General features: G+C 40.2%; 1 protein-coding gene across 8 annotated transcripts in view; it reads right to left on the reverse strand.

Annotated features, from left to right (window-relative positions):
• FGD4 (FYVE, RhoGEF and PH domain containing 4) overlaps nucleotides 1-25998 on the reverse strand; it is a 230499-nt gene that overhangs the window by 22779 nt on the left and 181722 nt on the right. For 4 of the 8 annotated variants that reach the window (XR_004966334.1, XM_036301226.1, XM_036301225.1 and 1 more), the window contains exons 5-10: nucleotides 14949-15038; nucleotides 9378-9523; nucleotides 8551-8707; nucleotides 5252-5390; nucleotides 2180-2238; nucleotides 1462-1608 (exon numbers count right to left, since the gene is read on the reverse strand). Coding sequence is in view for 7 of the 8 variants with exons in the window: in XM_036301226.1 (XP_036157119.1) it covers nucleotides 1462-1608; nucleotides 2180-2238; nucleotides 5252-5390; nucleotides 8551-8707; nucleotides 9378-9523; nucleotides 14949-15038 (738 nt within the window). In the remaining variant the exon portion in view is untranslated. Of the gene's footprint in view, nucleotides 1-1461; nucleotides 1609-2179; nucleotides 2239-5251; nucleotides 5391-8550; nucleotides 8708-9377; nucleotides 9524-14948; nucleotides 15039-25998 lie in introns of those variants that run through there. The other 4 variants (XM_036301228.1, XM_036301229.1, XM_036301230.1 and 1 more) reach the window with 4 other exon arrangements.

The raw sequence follows: 25998 nt of genomic DNA on the forward strand, positions 1-25998 counted from the left end.
TTTCATGACTTCAAATGGAAACCTTGTGTCCACTTCCTCCTCCCACCAACCCTAGGTAACCACTACTTACATCCTGCCTCTATGTATTTGCCTATTCTGGACATTTCATATGAATGGAATCATGCGGTGTGGCCTTTTGTGAATGGCTTTCTTCATTTGACACAATGCTTTCAAAGTAGCATGTATCAGTAGTTTATTCCTTCTTATTGATGTACCATGTTCCACTGCATGGATATACCACATTTTGTTTACCCATCATCAGTTAATGAACATTTAGGTTGTTTAGACTTTTTTACTAGTATGAATAATTTTGCTATGAACATTCATGCACACGTTTTGTGTCGACGTATGTTTTCAAGTTTCTTGAGTTATACAAACTTGGAGTGGAACTGCTGGGTCATATGGCGATCATGTGTTCTTTTTTTCAAAAATGAGACCACTCCTCTGCATGACAATTAGTTCCTAGAAATTTCCCATTTAAGGAAATTATAACCAGACAACAGAAACCTCTAAGCCCCCAATAACAACTCATATTATAATGGTGAGATGACTGCCTTGCAGCAGAAAAGTCAGATGTGAGTAACATCCTGAGACTGTATGGTGTGCCAGTCACTGAGCAGCATCTATGCCAATGTCTCTCTGCTTCTTTGCCTATAATAACAATCGCAATAATAGCTAACGTTTACTGAGCTATCACTCAACGTTTGCTTTCTGCTACTCAGTGTTAGCTATTACGATGATTGTCATATCATTAGATAGGAAAAGGGGCTGGAACTACCAGTGGCTAAAAATAAATCGCCTGGATTCCCCAGGAGAGATCTTACATGTCAGCCAAGCCCCAGACTAATGGTTATTTCAGGAAGTGCAGGCAGGGACAGGCCTGACTGCAGTGACAAGGAACTATGCAGCAAACTTGTACTTTTCACATACGAATTGTAGGTGCACGTTTTCCAACATAGCTTATATACTTCTTCAAACTAGAAAGGCTAAAAAGTAGTGTTTAGAAATGACTAGGAAGAAAACTGTTGTCAAGAAATAATATGTTGGCACAATATCCAGGAAACAGTACCTTTTAGCCTGTAAGAATGAAAGGAGAAGAAACCAGAAAGCATGTCATACATCATACACACACACACACACACACACACACACACACACACTGCTGGCTATGACCATCATGGAAAGGCTCAATTGTCTTCAGGATGTGTTACCAGAGTAAATTACATATGGCAAATACACAGAAAAATTATAGAAAAATACTTCAAAAATAAAGATTTGTGTCCTTGAAAGAACAACTTTCAGTTACTGAGGACTTTCCCGATGTGGAGTCTTGACAGTGGTGATGGCACCAGGTTAGATACCATTGTTTTGGAGAGCAAGCAAGCATCCTAGTTTTCCAAGATGTATATAACAATGCTTATAAATTATTCTTAAGCAATCTGCTCACACGACAATACTCACTAACAAAAGGTAGCGTTCCTGTGCTGATGTGTTCCGAGCAGCTAGTTTAAGGATCTGTCCTTCTTTTATTAGTTCATTGGAAGGATTTACAATGTCTTCCTCTTCTCCCAGCATTTCATAAATCTCTAAGAGTTTCTTTAGGTTATCCTAAGAAATGAAAACAAAGCTCAGCAACATCAAATATAAGGAGGTTTCACCTTAGTGGTTTTGTTTTTTTTTTTTTTTTTTTTTTTTTTTATAAAATATATTTTATTGATTTTTTACAGAGAGGAAGGGAGAGAGATAGAGAGTTAGAAACATCGATGAGAGAGAAACATCGATCAGCTGCCTCCTGCACATCTCCTACTGGGGATATGCCCGCAACCCAGGTACATGCCCTTGACCGGAATCGAACCTGGGACCTTCCAGTCCGCAGGCCGACGCTCTATCCACTGAGCCAAGCCGGTTTCGGCTCACCTTAGTGGTTTTAATAATACAACAACCTTAGCTAAAATATGAATAACTCAGAAGCAATTGGAACTAAGCATAAATTTTTGTATAAAATACGTAACTTATGAGGAAATTAAGAGAAGGTTATTACAGATAACATTAAACAGTTTATAAACAATCCTTTTTGTTTATCTGTACCAATTCATTTTGATACAAACTTTAGATAATACTAGGCTATATTACTGGCAATTATCTAACTAGAAGATTCCCATCTCCTCTTACCACTTACCATTTTTCTTATTGCACTATTAGAATGGCTTGCTGCTGTAGATATAATTTCCAGTGATTCTAAATGGAGAAAAATAAAATAAAATAAATATATATTGTCCTTACTATGCAACTAGGTAGCTGAATAACATATACTTTACACTACAATAAGAAGAAATCTGGAAAAAGAAAAAAAGAAAAGAAGCAGAAATCTGAGACCAAAGATCTATAATAATAAAAGCATAATATGCTAATTAGACCGGACGAAGCCAGGGCTATGACAGAAGTCCAGGGTCCCGGGTGCCTGCTGGCAGCCAGAGGAAAGCCTGGGCCCCAGGTGCCAGAGGGAAGCTGGTACCGGCAGCCGGGGGAAGGAATGCCTACTCTTTCGTGCACTGGGCCTCTAATACATAAGTAGATCAATACTTGGAACTTGAAGGGTATTTCCTCATTGACAATTATGAGGCTTACAGATAGATCTAATCCATAATGGAACTTTCAAAATCAGCAAACACCATGTACACTAGCTTGGGAGAAGGCCCTCTGCCAGGTGCTTTCATAGGCATAAGGTCAATTACTTCTTATACAACCCTGAATGGAAAGTATATTCGTTCCATTTGACAGATGAAAGAAATGGAGTGTGATGTGTCTTGGCTAAAGTCACACAACTATGATATTAAAGGGCCACATTTAAACCCAAGTCTTCTGACTCAAATTTCTACAACATTTCAGTGGTATTATTTTATTGATTTTATGAGCAATTTAACCACTAAGTAGAACTAACATTCTTTGGGAAAAGACAGCCATAGTTCTAGCTTCAGCCAATGCTGATAGAGGGTTTTGCTGCAGGGGTGAGTGGTATGGAGAGATGGCAGTGGGAACTCATAGTCTGAGCAAGGTAGGAGGCCGGGGGCCCCCGGTGAAGCTGGGGAAGCTGAGGTCTCCTGCCGGCTCCACCCCAGGGAATGCTCTCAATATTAAGTCAGGTCCTACTCTCTTCCTTTCTTTTCTATCTTGTGAATCCTGGTTGGGTTAATTCTGTTACAACAACCTATAGGCTCTGGACCAAATTTTCTGTCTTCTTTGTTCCATTACTAAACAAATTGCACTTTTGTTGCTTTCCCAACTTTTATGTCTCCCTCTGTGATTTCCTTAGAATTTTAGTGTAAGTCGTAACAGGAAATCAAAAAGAGTAATAAAATATCACGTTGCCAATTTTGTCATTTTTGACATTAGCACATAAGAGGAAGTCAGAGTCTTTAAGTATAGAAGAAACTGAATTTTATTTACATTCTGGAGAATTATGCGGATACGGGCAATTCTGTGCATTCCACACAGAATCCATGAGACAGGGAAACAAAGCAAGACAGGCTGGGGCCATTGCCCAGGAGACCAATTTGAGGAGTAGCAGTGGTAACTCCCACCTCCAGCCCCACCACCAGTTCTGCCACTAACACCAAGAACTCAGGCCAGATGTGTGGAAAGTGGAGATGAAATAAAAAGTGAAAGACAGCACGTCAGGAAAGTTCTAAACGGAAGAGGGAGAAAGGGGAGAAGAGAAGTTCCTGCGGTCACTGACTCACTTGGATGGTGGGAGGATCAAATCAGAGCTGTGTTCAAAAAAAATACCCAGGCTCCTAGACCAAAGATTGTGTTTTGTGATCCTCATCTCTTATCAAGGCACACTTATAATGGAAGACAAGGAATTATTAGAGGAAGTAGCAATGCTTTAAGATTATACACCAGTATTGTTAATACTTGTTGAACACAAACCCAATTCTATTTCTTAACTTTCATTCTTACTTTCATAGCTAATAGATTTTTTTTAAATATATTTTTATTGATTTCAGAGAGGAAGGGAAAGGGAGAGAGAGATAGAAACATCAATGATGGGAGAGAATTGTTGATCGGCTGCCTCCTACATGCCCCCCACTGGGGATCGAGCCCACAACCCAGGCATGTGCCCTTGACTGGAATCAAACCCGTGACCCTTCAGTCTGCAGGCTGATCCTCTATCCCAGGGGTCCTCAAACTACGGCCCTCGGGCCACATGCAAATACAAATATTGTATTTGTTCCCATTTTGTTTTTTTACTTCAAAATAAGATATGTGCAGTGTGCACAGGAATTTGTTCATAGTTTTTTTTTAAACTATAGTCCGGCCCTCCAACGGTCTGAGGGACAGTGAACTGGCCCCCTGTTTAAAAAGTTTGAGGACCCCTGCTCTATCCACTGAGCCAAGCTGGCTAGGGCACTAATAGATTTTTTTAAAGTACACAAGAAAGTAACATTATTGAAACCTTTAAGCTTTAAAGAAAGCTTTTCATTTAGACATACATGACAAGTCTTCTATAAAATAAAAGACAATTAGCAGAATAGGAATAACGTTTTCTCACGGGAAAATGTTAACTGACAGTATATAGCATCATTTTCTCTTCTGAACAGGTAAAGCCAACACTGCTTATTTTGAGATAATAATTTTGAGATATGCATCAACCTATCTAATTAATCAGCAGCACTAGTAATTCTGATAGTTGTATTCTTCCTGTGAGAAGGTAATTGTGTATTGCAATCCCAGATGTCTCTAAGACTATAGTTTGTTTGCTTGTTTTGTTAATCCTCGCCCTAGGACATTTTTCCCATTGATTTTTAGAGAGAGTGGGAGGAAGGGGGGGAGAGAGAGAGACATCGATGTGAGAGAGACACTTTGATTAGTTGCCTCCCGCGGGCTCCAAGTTCCAGGCTGGGTATCAAACCTGCAACCCAGGTACGAGCCATGGACAGGAAATCAAACCCACAACCCTATGGTCCGCAGGCCGACGCTCTAACTACTGAGCCAAATGGGCCAGGACTTTAAGACTATAGTTTTATATTTCAGAGTTAATGATTAATGAGAAGCCAGCAAGAGAAATGTGATTTGCATTGCTCTAAAGTGCTTGCCTAATTGAGGTGCTGTTAACAATATCCAGTGAGATTATTTCCTGGCACCAATATTTTCCTGAAGTGCCTATCAGACCTATATCTTGCGTTGGAATCACAAAGCTGCTTGGCCACTACATTATCCCATAATGGAAAAGAGCGGGAAATGCATTTACTTTTCGCATCATTCCAGTCTGGAGAGTCAGGGGGCAATTTCCGCAGGTAGTCCTTCAGGAGCATCTCGTACCGAGGAATCCGCTGAACGGGCTCCAGCATGTGGTGCTGCAAGGTCAAGTTCCCACAGACCTTCTGTTTCTGTAATTAGAAAGGTTTGTAAAGAAAGATTTAAAAATTAGGTTAGCTAGTTGAAAAATGTAATACAGAGCTTTCATCAAGGGCAGTATCTCCCTACAAAATACAGTCTATGTATCATCTGCATTAGATATAACTGCGGTACTAATAAAAATAGGAATTTTAAACCCCATCCGAATCTATGAAGCTATGATTTTTGAGGTTAGGGCCTGGGCATGTGCATTGGAATCCCTGATTCTTCCATTGTAGTTTGAGGACCACCAACCAAGGGTTAGAACAGAAAGGAAAATCAAGCAGCATTTTAAGCAGGAAAATTCCAGATTGCTGGCAACCACTTCAATGAGTCATTACAAGTCTGTGTGAGGTCATATTATTAAATCATACTGTAGAGATTTTCAAAAGAAGCATCTACTATTTAATGAGCTTCACTAAGAAAAATTTTATTAAATGATTTTGGACTCAGCAGAAACTATTTTATAATAAGGCCACCACAAATATCATTTCCTTTGAACTTAAAAAAGACTCTACACAGAATGACAAGATCTGATCATTTCATTATCTGTCAGAATTTTTCCATTTTTCATTAGGTCATAGCATTCTTTTCCATTAGAAACCAAACTCCTTAAATAGATTTTTTTTTTCCCCCCCTGGGTGAAATCGAGTCTATAGCATTTGTTTTCAATAAGCTGTTGACATAAGAAAGGGAAAAGATTCCTTGAAAAGTAAGATGTGTTCTTGTTCATATTAAACAAAGCATGAATTTCTTAACATATTTATTCAACTCATAGCATGATTAAGGCAAGGTTATACAAGTCATATTAAGACACGGTTAGCAATTAAAAAAAAAAAAAGCAAATAAGAAACCAAAGGCTTCGCAGAGAAAGGAACATTTAACCTGAACTTGGAGGAGGGCAGGCTTTGGGTGGGAAGGCACCCTACGAAACCAGGAGGCAAATGAAGATAGAGGGACCTTGGAGAACAAGCCCAAGGCAGTGGGGCATGAAACATGGTCAATAAAAGGGAACAATGGAGTTTTGTTAGCAAATAATATATTTGTATGGAAACAGGATGAAGAAGAAATAGTAATCTGGTGTAATAATGTCAAACTGAGTGTAGTATTGTTTCAGGTTTTCATGCAGGGGAGTGATATCGTTAGAGGTGTGCTAAGATCAACCTACTGCAATATGGCTTTAGGAAGATGTGGGGAAGCTAGTTTGGAAGTCATTATTGTAGACCAGGAAATGTAAAAAGAGCCTGAAATTAGCGTGGAAGCTGAGGGGTAATGGCTTTGCTTAATAAATATTAATGTGCCCTACTAATTTGGCTTGGTGGATTGAGCGTCAGCCTGCGGACTGAAGGGTCCCAGGTTCGATTCCAGTCAAGGGCATGTACCTTGGTTGCGGGCACAACCCCCCGGTGGGGAGTGTGCAGGAGGCAGCTGATCGATGTATCTCTCTCACTGATGTTTCTAACTCTCTATCCCTCTCCCTTCCTCTCTGTAAAAAATCAAGTAAAATATATTTTTTAAAATAATATAAATAAATAAATAAATATTGTTATAAGTTTAGTGATCTCTTTTGACTTTCTCTAACAAACATATTACACACACACACACATCAGAGAAAATATTATTGATCCCAAAATTTGTACATAAAGAAACTGTGGCTCAGGAGAGTTAGGACAGCTTTCTGAGGTAAAATGATTGTAAGTGGCAGATGAGGATTCTAAATTAGGTTAGCTGATTCTCAATCCACTGCGCCTTTCACAGTCTCATCATTCCCTCATAATATGGAGATGACAGACATTGTAGAGACAGATTTCTGATTTGGTAAAATAATGACCACCATCACCAGCATCGTGCAGTGAGCACTTATTATGCAACAAGCTCCATGGTAAGCACCTTAGATACAGTATCGCCAGGCAAACAGAGAGAAGAGGAAACACAAAAGAGAGCAGTCAAGGGGCACAGAATTCCCAACCCCAGAAACGTATGTGATCTAAAGAATTTTTAAAAAATATTTAAACTTTGGCACAGAATAGTTACTAACAACTTCGACTAGAGAATCAAATAGAAATTACTATGGTATTATTAAAATGTATTATTCAGTCACAAAAAATTAAAAAAAAATTTTTTAATCATATAACGTCACAAAAAAATCCAGAATAATTATACTTCTAAAACATCAGAATTTATAACAATCATTCTTTTTAAACAATGTTCTTATTGATTTTAAAGAGAGAAGGAGGGAGACAGAAATATCAGTGAGAGAAAAACTATAACCATCATCTATATATATAATGAGCCAGGGGCCATCACATCTCAGACAACCGAATGGACGACCAAACAGGCTGAGTGGGGCAACCAGGCAGGCAGGGGGGTTAGTGAGGGATGACCAAACGACTGAACAGCAGGCTGTGTGGGGTGACCAGACCGGCAGGGGGGCAGTGAGGGGCGACCAAATGACTGAACAGCAGGCTACGTGGAGCGACCAGGCCGGCAGGGGGTGCAGTGAGGGGTGACCAGGCTGGCAGGAGGCGCAGTTGGCAGCAACCAGGCTGGTGTGGGGGGCGGTTAGGAGCAATCAGGTCAGCAGGCAGAGGCGGTTAGGGGTGATCAGGCTGGCAGGGGGGCCAGTTAGGGGCAATCAGGCGGGCAGGCAGGTGAACAGTTAGGAGCCAGTGGTCCTGGATTGTAAGAGGGATGTCCGACTGGATCGGGCCTAAATTGGCAGTCAGACATCCCCCAAGGGGTCCTGGATTGGAGAGGGTGCAGGCTGGGCTGAGGGTCCCCCCACACTGTGCACAAATTTTGTGCACCAGGCCTCTAGTTCTTTATATTCACTTCTATTCATTTCAACATTTCAACCTCTGAAAGAAAACAAGAGAGGCACAGAACTAAATGGGAATTCACTTTGTAATTTACATGGACCCTAATAAAAGCACTCTCTTGCTCTCAAAAGCAAATGGAGAATTTACTGCTCAACACATGGCCTATGCTCAATATTTTAATTTTGCAAAGATGGTTTTTACATAATTCAAAGTTGAAGGAATTTGGCTAGGTATCTCAAACAGATATCACAATCTAAATTTTATATCTAGAAACTTTATGATTTGGACAGAACAACTGCTGCATACATAGCCTTAAACAAAAGAGTCATATTACCTGGATTTCTTCAACTACTGATTTGAACTGGGGAATACGCTCTGTCATGTTTTTAACCAATTCCATTGCGTTATCAAATCCTTTCACGTATTCTCCATACATCTTAAGGAATGGTGCCAATTTCTGGAGGATGTCACCAATTCTAGGAGTAGTTTCCCTGTATAAAATATAGAAACAAGTCATTAAGATTTCTTATAGAATGAGTGAATTAACAGGACTTCAAAAGAAGTAATCACCTCTCTACACACACCCTATACTTAATCAGATTCACTCTGCTATGAGATTGGTAGAGAATGAAGGAAGTTAGAGAATTAAACGAAGTTTAGGAATGAAATAGTAAAAAGTAAGTAGGAATGAAATACTAAGAAAATCTTCAAGCTCCATATAACTCATAACATTGTATCTTCACTAGTAAAAACAGTTTGAAGAGCAGAGATGAAACCCTTTTAACTAAAGTTGAAAACGTACACCTTCTATTATTGGTCTATAGCAGGGGTCCTCAAACTACGGCCCGCGGGCCACATGCAAATAGAAATATTGTATTTGTTCCCGTTTTGTTTTTTTACTTCAAAATAAGATATGTGCAGTGTGCATAGGAATTTGTTCATAGTTTTTTTTTAAACTATAGTCCGGCCCTCCAACGCTCTGAGGGACAGTGAACTGGCCCACTGTTTAAAAAGTTTGAGGACCCCTGGTCTATAGCATAAAAATTTAGCCCAAATATTTGTCTAATGCTCTGTGTAACATAAGTATTTCAATTTAAAAGCTGAATAACACAGCATCTAGTATGACTGCCTTAGACATATCATTTGCTATCTACTCCTTACCATTCTTGCATTCGTTTCTCCAGTTCTGGCAATAGGAATTTACTATGGAAGGCATTTATTGATGAAATATTAGAAAAGATTTTATTCACCATCTCTGCTGGAAATGAGCCTCGATTGGCCTCTTCCAATAGTTTGCAATAAAATACCTGAATAAGAGAATAGAGCAAACATTACTTCAAATTTATTGGCTTACCACCTGGCACTGTGCTATGCACATAGTAGGCTCTTTAACAACTTTTTGTTGAATAAATGGAAAAGTTCATGGTTCAAGAAATCAATCATTTTTGAACTACAGGACTGAGTATGTACTTTGGTTAAGAAGAACCAGGAATTAGAATTAGGAAACTTTGCCTCTTTTTGTGGGATGTTAACCTTTTTTGTGCCAGAGAATTTCCAACTGAGGTTAACAGAATTTACCCTTCGAATCCATAAGTAGAATTAAGAGATTTTTTTTAAAAAAAAAACCAAAAACTTTACACATACCTCATAATTGTGGCATTTTTCCACTCCTGTTTATGTTTCGAATGATTTTTATGTCCTTTACTACATATTGTCTTTACTGGTATTGTCAGTTGTTGGCATATGTCTCTTTTTTTCTATTAAAACTACATAACTTGGGGAGGGAAGACATCATAATTTAGTTTCTAGAGAAGAAAAGGTACTTAATAAATAACTGGTCAGTGGATGAAAAAAGAATATTTCAGTTCTCTAATGTTTTCCTGCTTTTTAGTAAAAAATGACGCAAAACTTGAAACACTGGTATGAGGACAAAAAAATCTTCTCCTGCACATGGATAATAACAGGTGTCATAAAGACAAAAAAATCTGCAATCTTAGCTATACTCCACTAAGGCTACTATCCCTCTTGCCATTCTGTTAAATGTGGGCAGAAGGAGGTCTGGGCCTTCATAATGTCCAGATGGTTGTTAATTTTCTAAATTCCCCTCCACTGCATTTTCTTAAGGCAAAAAGAACACAAAATTATGTCCCTAGAGACTCCAACAGATAGGATATTGTAGGAATTAAGAGTCTAAACTTCTCTATCGTCAGCAACAATAGCTGAACAAGCTAATGTGGCTGGGGAAAAAAGGTGGAGGACACATCCGATTTTTAAAAAAGAAATATCTCCCTATGGGAGTAACTGAAAGTTTCAGGTCTGTGATCCCCATGAAGAAAAAAGTTGTTTCAAAGATACAAACTCAAAATAACTTGATTGCCATGGAGAAATTCTTTTGGAAAGTAAAACTTGAGTTGCAAACTCATTATTTCAAAGAACACAGCGTTAATTCGGCCCCTGGGGGCTCACTGTAACAGGAACTCTAGGAACTGATGAGAGGGAGCATGCACAGGACGACCTGCTCCCATGAAGTTCCAGTTTTCCAATGGCAGAAGAGGACAAGTCTTCTTCCAACTAACGCTCAAGCGTGGCAACTCTCTCTTCTAATAAGAGGAGTCTGTATTAGCAGACAATCTACCAATTATCTTGTGTTTTTTTTTTATCACTGAAGCAGGATTGAGAGACCTTAGTTTTCAATAGTTACTCTTACAATACATTTTAAAATGTTTTCACAGAATTAGAACAAATATTTATATGGAACCACAAAGGACCCCAAATAACCACAGCAATCTTGATAAATTAGAACAAAGTTGGAGGAATCACAATACTGGATATCAGACTATAACACAAGGCCATAATAATTAAAACAGCAAGGTAGAGACTTATAGACCAATGGACCAGAATAGAGAGCCCATAAATAAACCAACATCTTTCTGGTCAATTAATATTTGACAAAAGAGGCAAGAACATACCATGGGGTAAAGATAGTCTATTCAATAATATCGAAAACTGGACAGACACATGCAAAAAAAAAAAAAAATGAAACTAGACCACCTTCTCACACCACACACAAGAATAAACTCAAAATAGATTAAAGACTTCGATGTTAGACTTGAAACCATAAAATCCTAGAAGAAAATATAGACAGTGAAATCTCGGATATTTCTCTTAGCAATATTTTTTCTGATATATCTCCTTGGGCAGGGAAACAGAAAAAATAAACAAATAGGACTACATCAAACTAAAAAATTTTCGCACAGGAAAGGAAACCATCAGCAAAATACAAAACAGACCACTGAGTGGGAGAGCATGTTCACCAATAGTACATCCGATGAGGCAGCGGTTCTCAACCTGTGGGTCACGACCCCTTTGGGGGTCAAACAACCCTTTCACACGGGTCGCCTAAGACCATTGGAAAACACATATATAATCACATATTATTTTTGTGATTAATCACTATGCTTTAATTATGTTTAATTTGTAACAATGAAAATACATCCTGCATATCAGATATTTACATTACAATTCATAACAGTAGCAAAATTACAGTTATGAAGTAGCAACGAAAATAATTTTATGGTTGGGGGTCACCACAACATGAGGAACTGTATTAAAGGGTCAAGGTATTAGGAAGGTTTAGAACCACTGCAATAAGAGGTTAATATCCAAAATTTATAGAGATCTTATTCAGCTCAACACCAAACCTCCCCCCAAAACAATCCAATTAAAAAATGGCCAAAGGACCTGAATAGACACTTCTCCAAAAAGACATATGAAAAGATGCTCAATGTCACTAGTCATCAGATAAATGCAAATTAGAACCACAATGAGGTATCACCTCAACCCTGTCAGAATGGCTATCATCAATAAATCAACAAGTGTTGGTGAAGTTCTGGCAAAAAGAGAACCCTCTTGCACTGTTTGCTGGAATGAAGCTTGGTGCAGCCACTGTGGAAACCAATATGGAGTTACTTCAAAAAATTAAAAATGGAACTGCCTTATGACCCAGCAATAAAAAACCCAAAACTAATTTGAAAGAATATATGTACCTCTATGTTCATTGCAGCATTATTTACAATAGCCAAGATTTGAAAGCAGCCCAAATGCCCATTAGTAGATGAGTGGATAAAAAAGCTGTGGTACATTTACACAGTGGAATACTACTTGGCTATAAAAAAAGAAGGAAGTCTTACTTTTTGCAATAGAATGGATAGATCTGGTGAGTATTATGCTAAGTGAAATGAGCCAGTCAGAAAAAGACAAGTACTGTATGATTTTATTTGTACACTAGAGGCCCGGTGCACAAAAATTTGTGCACTCGGGGATAGGGGGCCCCTCAGCCCGGCCTGCGCCCTTTCGCAGTCTGGGACCCCTCAGGGGTGACTACTTGCTGGGTTAGGCCTGCTCCCCAGAGGACTGGGCTTAAGATGGCAATCAGACATCCCTCTGGCAGCCTGGCAGCCTGGCAGCCCTCGGGGGATGTCCACTTGCCAGCGGGGAGCAGGCCTAAGCTGCAGTCAGACATCCTTAGCGCTGCTGAGGAGGCAGGAGAGGCTCCCACCACCACTGCTGTACTGGCAGCCGTCAGCCTGGCTTGTGGCTGAGCAGAGCTCCCCCCTGTGAGAGCTCACTGACCACCAGAGGACAGCTCCTGCATTGAGCATCTGCCCCTGGTGGTCAGTGTGTGTCATAGTGACCAGTCATTCCCAGTCTTTCTGCTGTTAGGGTCAGTTTGCATATTACCCTTTTATTATATAGCATAGAGGCCTGGTGCATGGGTGGGGGCTGGCTGGTTTGCTCTGAAGGGTGTCCAGGATCAGGGTGGGGGTCCTGCTTGGGTGCCTGGCCAGCCTGGGTGAGGGGCTGATGGCTGTTTGCAGCTGGTCACACCCCTTTTAGGGTGCAGGTTCCCACTGGGGTGCCTGGCCAGCCTGGATGACAGTCTGATAGCTGTTTGCAGCTGGTCACACCCCCTTCAGGGTGGGGGTTCCCACTGGGGTGCTTGGCCAGTCTGGGTGAGGGGCTGAGGGCCGTTTTCAGGCTGGCGGGTGACTGAAGCTCCCAGCCTCTTTTTTTTTTCTTTCTGGGATTTATTTACCTTCTATAGCTATCACTGGAGCTGAGAGTCAGCTCCAGCTCTGAGGCCCCGGCTGGCTAAATGCAGGTATCTGAGTTTGTTTAGCTTCTAGAATTGAAACTCTGTTACCATCACTGGTGCTCTAAGCTCTGAGCCCGCTGAAGGCTGAAAGCAGGTACCTGGGATTTGTTTAGCATCTATAATTGCAACATTGTCGCATCCGGAGCTCAGAGCTGGGCTGAGGCAGGCGGGGAACCTTGGCTTCCTCCATCACTGGAGCAAGCAAGCCTCCTGTTCGCTTCAGCTGCCTGGTTGCCGGCCGCCATCTTGGTTGGCAGTTAATTTGCATATCTCTCTGATTAGCCAATGGGAAGAGTAGCGAAGTTATGGTTAATTACCATGCTTCTCTATTATTAGATAGGATGGAATCAAATGACCGAAATAAACTAACAAACAAAATAGAAATAGACTCATAGATACAAACTGACAGCTGTCAGAGCGGAGAGGGATTGGTGAAAGGTAAAGCAAAAACAAAACAAACCAAACAAAAAACCACACACACACAAAAATAAACCTCTTAAACACAAACAACAGTATGGTGATTACCAGAGGAAAAAGGGGTGTGTGTGTCGGGGAGGGGATAGGAAAGGATAAAGGGGAGGTGGGTAAATGGTGATAGAAGAAGACTTGACTTGGGGTGGTGAACACACCATACAATATACAGATGATGTCTTACAGAACTGTACACCTGAAACCTATGTAATTTTATTAAGCAGTGTTACCCCCAATAAATTCAATTAAAATATAAATAAATAAAAATAAAGAAATAGCGGTAAAAAAAAAACAACAACTTTCTTTGCAAATGTGTATCTGAAATACCACTCAAGGCTCTACCAGGATGAAAGTACAAAATGTGATAAAGTAGATTCACATATTCAACAAATACTGACTGTGCAACTTTACATCAGTCACTGTATTAAACGTTTCCTACAAGGCTGAGCAAGTGAACTCTCAATATCCCTTCTGGCCCTATGACTGCAGCCACTCAGGTCATGCCCATAAGACTGAATAGCAAACAAGCCAAACAGAATCAGTGATATATTCATGTACAGCAGTGGGCAAACTACGGCCCGTGGGCTGGATCCGGCCCGTTTGAAATGAATAAAACTATTGAAAAAAAAGACCGTACCCTTTTATGTAATGATGTTTACTTTGAATTTATATTAGTTCACACAAACACTCCATCCATGCTTTTGTTCCGGCCCTCCAGTCCAGTTTAAGAACCCATTGTGGCCCTCGAGTCAAAAAGTTTGCCCACCCCTGTTTTAGTATCACATCAGAATCACAATCTCTCATTTATATTATCATAGAAACATAGCATAGAGAATCACAATAATGGTCAAGACTAGTGTTTAGGGTTGAAAAACATGGATAAAAGACACTTGTGACTTGTACGGAAAGTCCGTCAGTCTGCTCTTTATGAAGTATAACACTTTATACCCAGTGAATTCACTGGTAAACCTAGAAATGTTATAAATTTCCTTTCACTGGCCAAAAATGGTCAGGTCCTTCTCTGTAGTTTCTAAAAACTTTAATTGTTAAGTTAAAGTAATGTATAGTGCCGAAGATTAAAATAATTCTGAAATGGAAAATATTACCTGATCTAAGAGGTCAAGTCGGTTGACGTAAGCTCTTTCCGTAAGCAACAGCTCATTGGCTATGTTGTGAAGTTTTTGCTCATTTGTCTCCTACAAATAGAACAGATATGCACATATTAGGAAATAAAGCTTGGACAATATTTCTCAAGTAATAAACTCCTCATCGAATGGTTTGATTAAAACAGTTTTCTCAAGCCTCTCAAGTACCCAGTTCCTTTCAGCCATCGAGGAACATCCAACCAGAAAGTAAGAAAATTAGAAATGGGCAATTTGCTAGATATAATGTGTAACAACTTTTTTTTTAAAAAAAGAATAGTTTAGCCAAAACAGGTTTGGCTCAGTGGATAGAGCATCGGCCTGCGGACTGAAGGGTCCCAGGTTCGGTTCTGGTCGGGGGCATGTACCTTGGTTGCGGGCACATCCCCGGTAGGAGATGTGCAGGAGGCAGCTGATGGATGTTTCTCTCTCATCGATGTTTCTAGCTCTCTATCTCTCTCCCTCCCTCTCTGTAAAAAATCCATAAAATATATTTTTTAAAAAAAAGAAGAGTTTATTGATTTTTAGAGAGAGAAGGGAGAAGAAGAGAGCAACATCGATGTGAGAGAGCAACATCGATCAACTGCCTCCTGCACACCCCCTGCTAGGTATTGAGTCCGGAACCCGGGGATGTGCCCTTGTGTAGAATCAAAGTGGCAATCTCCAGGTTCACAGTGACGCCCAACCAACTGAACCACACCAGTTAGAGCTGGTAACAACTTCTCCTGTGATGCCTGTAGCAGTCAGTTAACACTATCACCCATCTTTGCCTTGAAACATCTTTTAACTTTTCCGGTTCCCAGACACAATACTTTTCTTGTTTTTCCCCCACCTCTCTTTGGACACGATTTCATCATTCTCTCAATCATCTTCTCTAGTTGTCAGCTTTATGCACAAAACTTTTTGCCCTTGCAAAAAAACATTTCATTGTGGAAAATTTCTATCTATAATAATAAAAGGGTAATATGCTAATTAGACTGGACATCATTCCGGACGAAGTCGGGGCCGGAGGGAAGCCTGGGTCCTGGGTGACAGCGGGAAGCCAGTGCCAGCAGCTGGGGGAAGGAAGGCCTACTGTTGCATGAATTGCATGCATCAGGCCTCTAGTCATATATTAAAGAAAAGAAAAGAGTGAAATGAACCTCCATGTGTCCATTGCGGAGATTCCACAGTCATCAACTCATTGTTAATCTTGTTTCACTATGCCACCTACCTTCTTCTACCCATTTTGTTTTTTGAGAGAGAGAGAAACATCAATCAGTTGCCTTCCATATGTACACCAACTGGGGATCAAACCCACAACCTAGGTATGTACCCTGACCTGGAATAGAACCATCACCTCTTGGTATACAGCATAATTCTCCAACCAACTGAGCCACACTGGCCAGGGCCTTTTATCCATATTTTAAAATTAAACCCATACTTTATTATTTTTAAAGAAGAAAGGGGAAATGGGGCATTAAATTTCAGAAGTGAGAATGGGTGATTTATAGGTAGTTGAGGGAGAGGGGAACATACATGGCAGGCAAATTCTTTCCTTTCACATTCCTTTTATTTTTTTAAACATATTTTTATTGATTTCAGAGAGGAAGAGAAAGGGAATGACTGAAACGTCAATGATGAGAGAGAATCATTGATCAGCTGCCTCCTGCATGCCCCCGACTGTGGAATGAGCCCACAACCCAGGCATATACCCTTGACTGGAAGTGAACCCGCGAGCCTTCAGCTCACAGGCCCACGCTCTATCCACTGAGCCAAACCGTCTAGGGCTCAAATTCTTTAAAGAAATATATATTTTCATTGATTTTTAGAAAGAAGGGAAAGGAGAGGGGGAGAGAAAGAGAAACACTGATCAGCTGCCTCCTGCACAGCCCCCACCAGGGGTCGCACCTGCAACCTGGGCATGTACCCTGACTGGGAATCAAACTGGCAATGTTTTGGTGCACTGGACATGCCCAATCAACTGGGCATACGGGCCAGGGCAGATATTTATTTAAATATATCGGTGTAGACCCCTGCTAGTTCCATGAGGATGGGAACAGTTTTTTCCTTATTAACTATCTCCTGTGTCTACCACACGCTTCAATAAAATATTGACACGCAATAAAATATTTTAAGTTTCACATACCTAACTATTGTTGGACACTTATTACCACTTTGACATAGTGTTAATGTAAAAGTAAACTCATCTTTTCTGGAAAACACCATCTCCAAACTTTACCATCTTGGCAATGGTGCCATTTCTTTCTGGTTATCTGTCTTTGGCATCTTGAATTACTTTAAACTTAGTTCCCTACCACAAAACCCAGTCAGCTAACAACTCTTCTCATGCCATTATGTCTCTCTCTCTCTCTCTCTCTCTCTCTCTCTCTCTCTCTCTCTCTCTCTCTCTCTTTGCTCTTATGTCTTTAGCATCCATCCTTTAAGTTTTCATCGCTGCTACCCTGTTTTGCTCAAGACCAGGCCAATCAATAGTTGCCAAATGCTCTGATTCCACTATTTTTGGCTCTAACCCACCTTGTTTCTGCCGTATGAGGAGTGTTTCTAAAACTCCGCTTTGCCCAGGTAACCCTACTTTCCACAGAAAGAGAAGCCTTCAAGAGTCCTCTCCTCAATGACAGGATAAAATCCAGATTCTGGGTACCATTCAGGGTTGTTCAAACCTGGTCACTTCCTCAAACTTCTCTCACACTGTATCTTCACAGGCACACTTTCCCCCAAACACACTAATCTATCCACCTTCATCCAAACATGTCCCCGGCCATCCCCAAACCTTTCTTTTATCCCCTCTGTCTGGCACATGCTCTCGCTGTACCTCTGTAGGTGTTTAAGACTTACCTTCCTTTCGATGGCCGGCTGAATTTCCAGCCCTTGTCTATGGAGCTTTCTTTAACTATCCAAGCCCTTCGGCTTAGTACTATTAAAATGCATTTTATATTTTATACCTAAAATATGTTTTTTATTTAGAAAGTTCTACCTACTTTTCTGAGATACCCTTTCACTCTAGGAGAGTATTAAGTATAAAAAAGGTTTAGTAAAAACTCTCGTACCAAAACAGACCAAAGTACGTTTTAACCAGTGTTTAATTTGTGTAAATGTTATATTTTTAAGCTGTATAAAATACGATTAAGCTGTAAGAATGCTTCACTGTATTCAACATATAGGACAACTACTTATGTTTTATAGGCAGCATCTATTCTAATGTGGGAAATGACCAGTTGCTTCTTACAGCAGTACTGAGGTGAGGTATTTTTATGTGAAGTCTTTAGGTAAAGTAACTAATACGGTTTAAATAATTTGTGGTCTCAGAAATACTGAAATAACAACTATGTAATCAGCAAATCCCCCAACTAGTCAGGGTTTTGTTTTTAACTTAATAAATTTAGGGTAAAGCACTAGCATTATTACTTACCTGCCTGGTATCCTTTTCCCCCCATTTTTAAAAAAAATCCTCACTTAAGTATATTTTTCCATTGATATTTAGAGAGAGTGGAAGAAAGAAGGAAAGGCAGAGATAAACATCAATGTGCGAGAAACACATCGACTGGTTGCCTCTTGCACGTGCCCCGACCAGGGCCTGGGCTGGAGAGGAGCCTGCAACCAAGGTACATGCCCTTGACCAGAATCGAACCCAGGACCCTTTGGTCCGCAGGCCGACACTCTATCCACTGAGCAAAACTGGCTAGGCCTCCCCCAATTCCTTAACGGTATCCAGACTTGGTTCACGTAACTCACCACCACTATGTAGCCTTTCTTTTGGGGAGGTAACCACTGTCCTCCCAGATTAAAGGGGGGCCCTGATTGGTGTAAAAATAACGGGTACACAGGGATTGGTTCAGGAAACGAGGAGACATGAGGAAATGTGTCCAGCAGCGGGGAAGAGGAGGTTCCCTACTCTTAAAGGAAGAACCACAGAAAAAGCGCTCTCCCTTTGCTGCTCCGTGTAAATGAGGGACCGATGTAGGCTTCAATGCTGAGCAGCCATTCCATAACCACAGAGGTGAAGCCAATAAAAGCCGCCATTGTTTAAGCCAGGTCGAGTGTTATTGTTGTTATTTGTAGCATTCTGATTAATACAGAAAACAAATACTATGAAACAGATGCAATATATTCCATGAAATTTAAAAACTTTCAAGTAATTTTTAAACAATTACTACTTATAAAGTAAAATACTTAATGACCTAAAAATGTGACTTTGAAACTGTTACTAAGCGAACACAAATACACAGTAAATACATAAGAAATCTGTCAACCTTTCAGGGAAAGATAAAGCACTATGTTATTCCACACACAGGAAATAGTGATCTGCATCAATCCTACAAGATATTTGTGTTTGCTTTGTTTTTTTAAAGCCAGATTTATTGATATAATGTACAAGTGATAGTAAAACTGACCCTTTGGGTATAAAGTTTTAGTTTTGACAAATGCCTGTCATCATGTCACCCAATCAAGGTGCAGAACACTTCCATCGACCTCATCTCAGGTCTCTGTACTCAGCCCCACTGCTCTCACGGGACCAGCGCCCGGCAATGCTGAGCTATCCCATTCCAGAGTGTGTGCAAATGGGATCACACAGTCGGCGCCTTTTGCATCTGACTTCTTTCATTTGTCAAAATGCATTTGAGATGCATCAATGTTGTCAGTAGTGGTGTAGACTGCTCTTTTCAAGCTTCTGGTTTTATTCTTTTTTTGTGTGTGTGCCTTTATTGTTGAGAGTATTACAGATGTACTCCCCTTTTCCCCCCACTGCCCCCCTCCACCCGGTTCCTGCCCCACCCCTGGCCTTCACCACTCTGTCTTGTCAGTGTCTATAGGTAATGCATATATGCATATAAGTTCTTTGGTTAATCATTTCCCACCCCCCCACCCCCTTCCCTCTAAGATTCATCAGTCTGTTCCATGTTTCCATGCCTCTGATGCTATTTTATACATCAGTTTATTTTGTTCATTAGATTCCTTGTTCGTTTATTTTGATTTTTAGATCCAATTGTTGATATATATTTATTGCCATTTTATTGTTCATACTTTTCCTCCTCCTCCTTCTTCTTCCTCTTCTTAAAGAATATCCTTCAACATTTCATGTAACACTGGTTTGGTGGTGATGAACTCCTTTAGCTTTATTCTAATAGTAGCGATGTATCTTTTTGACTTGCATTCCTTTATATGTTCTTGTTCTAGTTCTGACAAATATCTTTTTTTTAAAAAAAAAAAGATCCTGCAATATGTGTCCTATAATAAAATAATGTGTCTTTTATTTGTCAGAATCCATTAACCAACAGGCCAGACTGTCTATTATTGCCACGAAACGAAGCCACCCCTGAAGTCTTCCACATCCTAGGGGATCTTAGGACACTTATATGCAACTATCTTTTGCTGACTGCAAATCTTATTTTAGCTGAACATGGCAAATTGTGGGTATCCTGGTAATATTTTGCAAAATCCAAGGGGATGACAGCAGTTATTAACAAAAGCTATGTTCCTTCCACACAGATGGTCTTCTAACGTTAGGTCCCTTACCTTGCCAAAACTAACACAAAGATAAGCAAAAGTAAGCTTGCTGACGGGTTTAATCACTCACACAGGTTTGTGAAAAATTACTAGGGATTTTGTGGTTGAGGTCAGGAAATCACTGACTCAATGGAGCCTTGTTTTAGGTCAATCAAAACAACAATAATAATGCCACTGTAAACCTATCTAATCCTTACAACGTCTTTGTAAAATAGATACCATTACTATTCTTATTTTACAAGCAGTACCATACACAGAACAAAACAAAATCCCCAAGCTCAAAGAGGTCTGGGAAACTGGCCCAAGGTCACTCGATTAGAAGGTAACTGAATCAGATTCTTATCTGTGGTATGTGATTTTACGTAACTATTCACTAATAGTTGGCTCTTACTCTAACCTTTCTTTGCAACAGAAAAACAAAAACAAAGCTGCATTAGTGCCTACAAGTGAACAGACTAACAAAATACTCTATCCACTTAAAAATGGAATATGGTACCTACTACACATTTTAATTTGTTATTTTTTCAATAAAAATTCTACTTAGCCCTGGCTGGTGTGGCCCAATGAATAGAGTGTTGGCCCAAGTGCTGAAGGGTCTGGGGTTCGATTCCTGGTCAAGGGCACATACCTGGGTTGCACAGGTTCAATCCCCAGCCCCTGTTAGGTTATGTGTGGGAGGAAACCATTCAGTGTGTCTTTCACATTGATGTTTTTTCCTCTCTCTCTCTCCCTCTTTCCTTTCCTCCCTTCCACTTTCTCAAAAAATCAATGGAAAAATACATCATCTGGTTAGGATTAACAACAACAACAACAACAAAATTCTACTTAAGGCTGACTTTTCAGCATTTTAGGACTAATTATCAGGTATAAAAATTCATATTTCATGATAGTAATATAATGGCTTCTGATTTTAAAAATTAATTTAGTTACTAAAAATAGTTTAGTTACTAAAACTCATCTGCGAGTAGCTTTAAGGAGAAATATACGATCCCTCTGCATGCATGGGGTTCTTATTATTCTATCAGACTTATGCTAAAATTGTTGGTACATTGGGGCTGTAGCCTGATTTTTTTAAAAATAGAAAGTTAAATAGGTAAAGTTGTATAATATTGGTTCTTATTGTTTGCCACTTCAAAAGTATATAACCCCTACTTTGTGCTTAGCACTTTACTAAGAAGTCTTGTGATTTATTCTTGTGATTCTTTGGAAAACAATAATAGTTACACAATACTGATTAAGAAGTAATCCTATCAGATTCTATTGGAAGCTAACACACAGGCTTGACTTTTCAAAATCATGATAAATATGTTATTTTAATAGCATTTTACTTTTGATATCTCTCTGTACAATAGAGGGATTGGGTTATACTTGCATATTGAAAGCTGATTCTCAGAGTATTATTGCCTCAAATAAAAATATACTAGAGTAGCCCTGGCTAGTGTGGCTCAGTGATTGGAGTCCTGGCCTGTGCACCTAAGGGTCTCAGGTTCGATTCCCAGTCAAGAGAATGGACCTGGGTTGCATCAGGGTGCATGTGGGAGGCAGCCGATCTGTGTGTACATCTCACATAGATGTCTCTCTCTCTCTCTCTCTCTCTCTCTCTCTCTCTCTCTCTCTCTCTCTTTCTCTCTCTCTCCCCCCCCCTTCACTCTTCTGAAAAAAAAAAAAAGTCAATGAAAAAAAGATCCTCAAGTGAGGATTAATAACAACAACAAAAATGCATTTGAGTATATGTCAAGTACCAGATCTGAAAGAGTAAGATACACTCCTCTTATAAGAATAGACCAGCAATTTACTCTTCTCTGCTGCCCTTCGACTTCTCTCTGCTCACTGCACTGCCAAGGCTATTACTGTGTACTCTCACACCTCCAGTAACCTTTCCCAGAGATCTGCTCCATTCTCACTGGGGTTAGGTTCAGCCTTGTTATCAGTCACTGTACCTGCTGGCTCATGAGTGTGCTCCAGGGTCAGTTCTGCCTCCTTAGTTGCAGATGTCACCGGCTCCTATAGTTCTTTTCAGACCTTTGACATGGATGTGTATGGCAGGAGCCGGACAAAGAGCTCCCTCCCACTACAGCTCACAGAGTTCACTAACTGGATAGGCAGAAAATGCGTGTGTGGAGCCAGTGAGTCATTCTTCAAATCGTAGTGCCATACTCCCTGCCATATGCCTCAAAAACACCAAGTAGGGGAGTAGATATTGCAGAGAGATTTTGTAAATGATAATGAACAATTACAGTTTCCTCAAAGATGTTATAGGGACAAAATCTTCGTTTATTATTATTGTTTATTTTTATTTTATTATTTTGTTAATCCTCACCAAAGGATATTTTTTTCCATTGATTCTTAAAGAGAGTGGAAGGGAGGGAGGAGGGAGAGAGACACACACAGAGAGGAACATCCTGTGAAAAAGACACATCGATCAGTTGCCTCCCACACACTAACCAGGGCCGGGAATCAAACCCAAGACCCTTCGGTACATGGGCTGGTGCTCTCACCACTGAGCAACACCAGCCAGGGCCAATTTTTAAAAAATGAATCAGATATTGGCATCATGCTTTATAACTCTCCAATACATGTTATCATGTGATTTCATTTTAAGTAGAATTTTTTTCTAAAAGCATTGGCTCAAATCTACTAAAGTTATTACAGCCTTTTCCACATATTAGTGGGAAGTTATATTAAAAACAATCTATAATAATAAAAGCATAATATGCTAATTAGACCAGACAGCCGGACAACCTTCTGGATGAAGCTGGGGCTGCAAGGGCCGCGGCTGTGAGGGTCAATCCCCTTGCATGAATTTCGTGCATCAGGCCTCTAGTATGTCTACAAATTATCAGGTTTATAGAGGACCAGAATGACTATTTCTCGGTCTTAGGAGTTTCTGCCCAAATCTGCTGTCAGTTAATTATATTCTCCATGGAGAAGGAAGATGTGGCTTTGTATAGGTACACATATCTCTGTGTTCCTAGAAGTCCATTCTCTCATAACAAGATGAGTCAACGTAAGGGAATAAACACTTGATTTTGTACCACAAATCAGGAGATGCATCAAAATTTTGATGTCATTTTTCATGTACTTCCAGACATCAAAGTCTTCCATCTGGCTCAAAAGTCATACAGCTAGTAAGTGATTGAGCCCACAGTCAAATCCAGATCTGTGAAAACAAAGTTCTTGCTCTGTTACAGCCTTTTAACTAAGAGAATTTCCTCTGGCTTTGGGGAGTAAGAGAATGAAAAGGTAACGGAATAAAAACACAGATTTTGTGCTCAATTAAGATCAGGTAATAATCCCCTAAGTAAGGTCATGTGGTCTCCTGGAAGATTTGTAATCAGCAAGAAATGTATCACCAGGTTCACATTACAGAAAAAGAGAATACCCACTGGGACACACAGACATTACTCCTGCCCCAGTGCTTCATAAGGTAGTGTCACAAACATAATCAGGCTATTTCAGCATGATCTTCAAGAAGCTTTGAGAGCAAAGTCTACACCCGCTTTGGACCCAGCACCAATGCTTTTCCAATCTTATGTCCTCCACACACAGTTGCAGCAGAAACAAACAAAAAAAAAAAAAAGGAGAAGAGGTGTGTGTGAGAGCTTTTAATCTGAAGGTTATAATGACATTTTTTTGAGGTAAGCAGGGGAGGAGGGAGAAATAGAGCTTGCACTGACAAGGGCAATTTGGTTACTTGCGTCAGATCAGACAGGAAGTAAGTGGTAGCAAAAAGAGAACTCTGCTCTTATACTCAATTTAGTCTACATTAGACTAAACTCTCCTTTGGGTTTTGCAGAAATTAAAGATCAGATACCAAGAAGAACTGAATAAATACAATCAATAACTGAATTAACCTATCCTAAGTCTAGGCAGAACATCCAAGAAATTAGGTCATTTATAACTATTTCTTATAATAATTCCCGGGAGTTAAAACCTTGTACATATCTATAAATGAGTGCCTTATGTGGTAATAGGCTACGGTTTTTAGGCAAGAAAAACAAAAACATAGAAAACCTAAGTTAAAAAGGAAGAGGCATGCAAACTTATATTTGTGCAGCCCACAGGAGTACCTCAATTTAAATCGGAAATGATAGAAGGTGCTGGGATATTCACCAGGCAGGATATGTCGAATTTTGGATCTACTGAGGGACATCTCTGGTCATGGGTCTATTCACCTTGACTTACAAATGGGGAAACAGGATTTTATTTTACGTTTAATTTAACAAACACATAGCTCATATTGTGTTTCAAGGCACTGTTCTAAGTCCTTTACAACGATTAAATGACCTAGGCCTTATTACAATGTTAGGAGGTAGTAGGTATTATTATCTCCATTTCATAGATGAGGAAACTGGGTTCAGAGAGGTTGAGTGACCTGCTCAAGGTCACTCAGCTCAAGGTCATTCGGCTGATAAGGGGCTGAGCTGGAATTCAAACCTAGAGTCTGGCTCTGGAGCCTGCCTTCCTGACCACCGGGTATTGTTTTCTTTTCCTCTGTGTAAGGCACACTGTTTTGTTTTTGTGTTTGAAAGCCACATACAACTGCTATGTTTTCAAGATCTGACCTTTCCATCCCTCTCACACCCACACTAAACTGGACCTACATGTGCATCATGGCCTCGATGTACCTGACTGTCCCAAATCCGGTTCATGGCAACACTGTGTTAACCCCCATCCCTGATTCCGTTATTCCCATGCTCTTAGCACTGCTGATTAGCTGACCCTGGTTCGCTCCCACTCCAGGCTTGCTTCTTCTCTTTCTTGAGTTCCAGGCGTAAGCAATGCTGGAAAGACTGTTGACTGGCCCCTCTATCTTTGACCTGGACCTTCAAAGTCCTAGTCATACGTTATCACAGGAGCCAACCTTCTCCACTGTCCTCAAGCTCCAAGCCGCATCCCTTGAGGTCATCTCACTAGCTTCTACAGGCGCTTCTCAAATCAACACATCTAGCATCAAGCCTTGGTACCACCTCTATGCTTTCGTCTCTTCATACCTCACTGAGTTCCAGGTCTGCCTGGCTTCTCCACTTCTGCTCACAACGGGGAATTCAGCCTCTCCACTATGCTCCAGAACCTTAGCTTACCTTGGAATTCTCCTTTCCCCTTCACCTCATGATATCTTAAATAACGGTCATTTATCTTAATCCTCCTCCTCAACTGTTAGTTTCCTCATTATATTCACTGTAGTACCTTGCACCCAGTATAAGTACAATATAAATTCACTCAATTTCATTTAATTACCCAGGTTCACTGAGACAATGGGCTGTATTATCCCTGGGAAGGCCTAGGGCTCCAGGTTAGCTGGAGTTCCATATTCTAAATGATGACTGTCCTCATAAGCTCACCAATAACCCCACGTGTTCTACCCTCTCAAGCCCATTGGTTCTCACAACATCATTGTCACTTCTTCTTTTTTCTTCTGTTAATTCACTGTGTTCCTCTTTTGATTATGTTTGTGCTTTTAGGGCTCGGTCCTTGGCCTTTCCTCTGTTCCTACATATTTTAT

This window comes from Myotis myotis, unplaced genomic scaffold (assembly GCF_014108235.1).
Source record: "Myotis myotis isolate mMyoMyo1 unplaced genomic scaffold, mMyoMyo1.p scaffold_m19_p_3, whole genome shotgun sequence".
NCBI lineage: Eukaryota > Metazoa > Chordata > Mammalia > Chiroptera > Vespertilionidae > Myotis > Myotis myotis.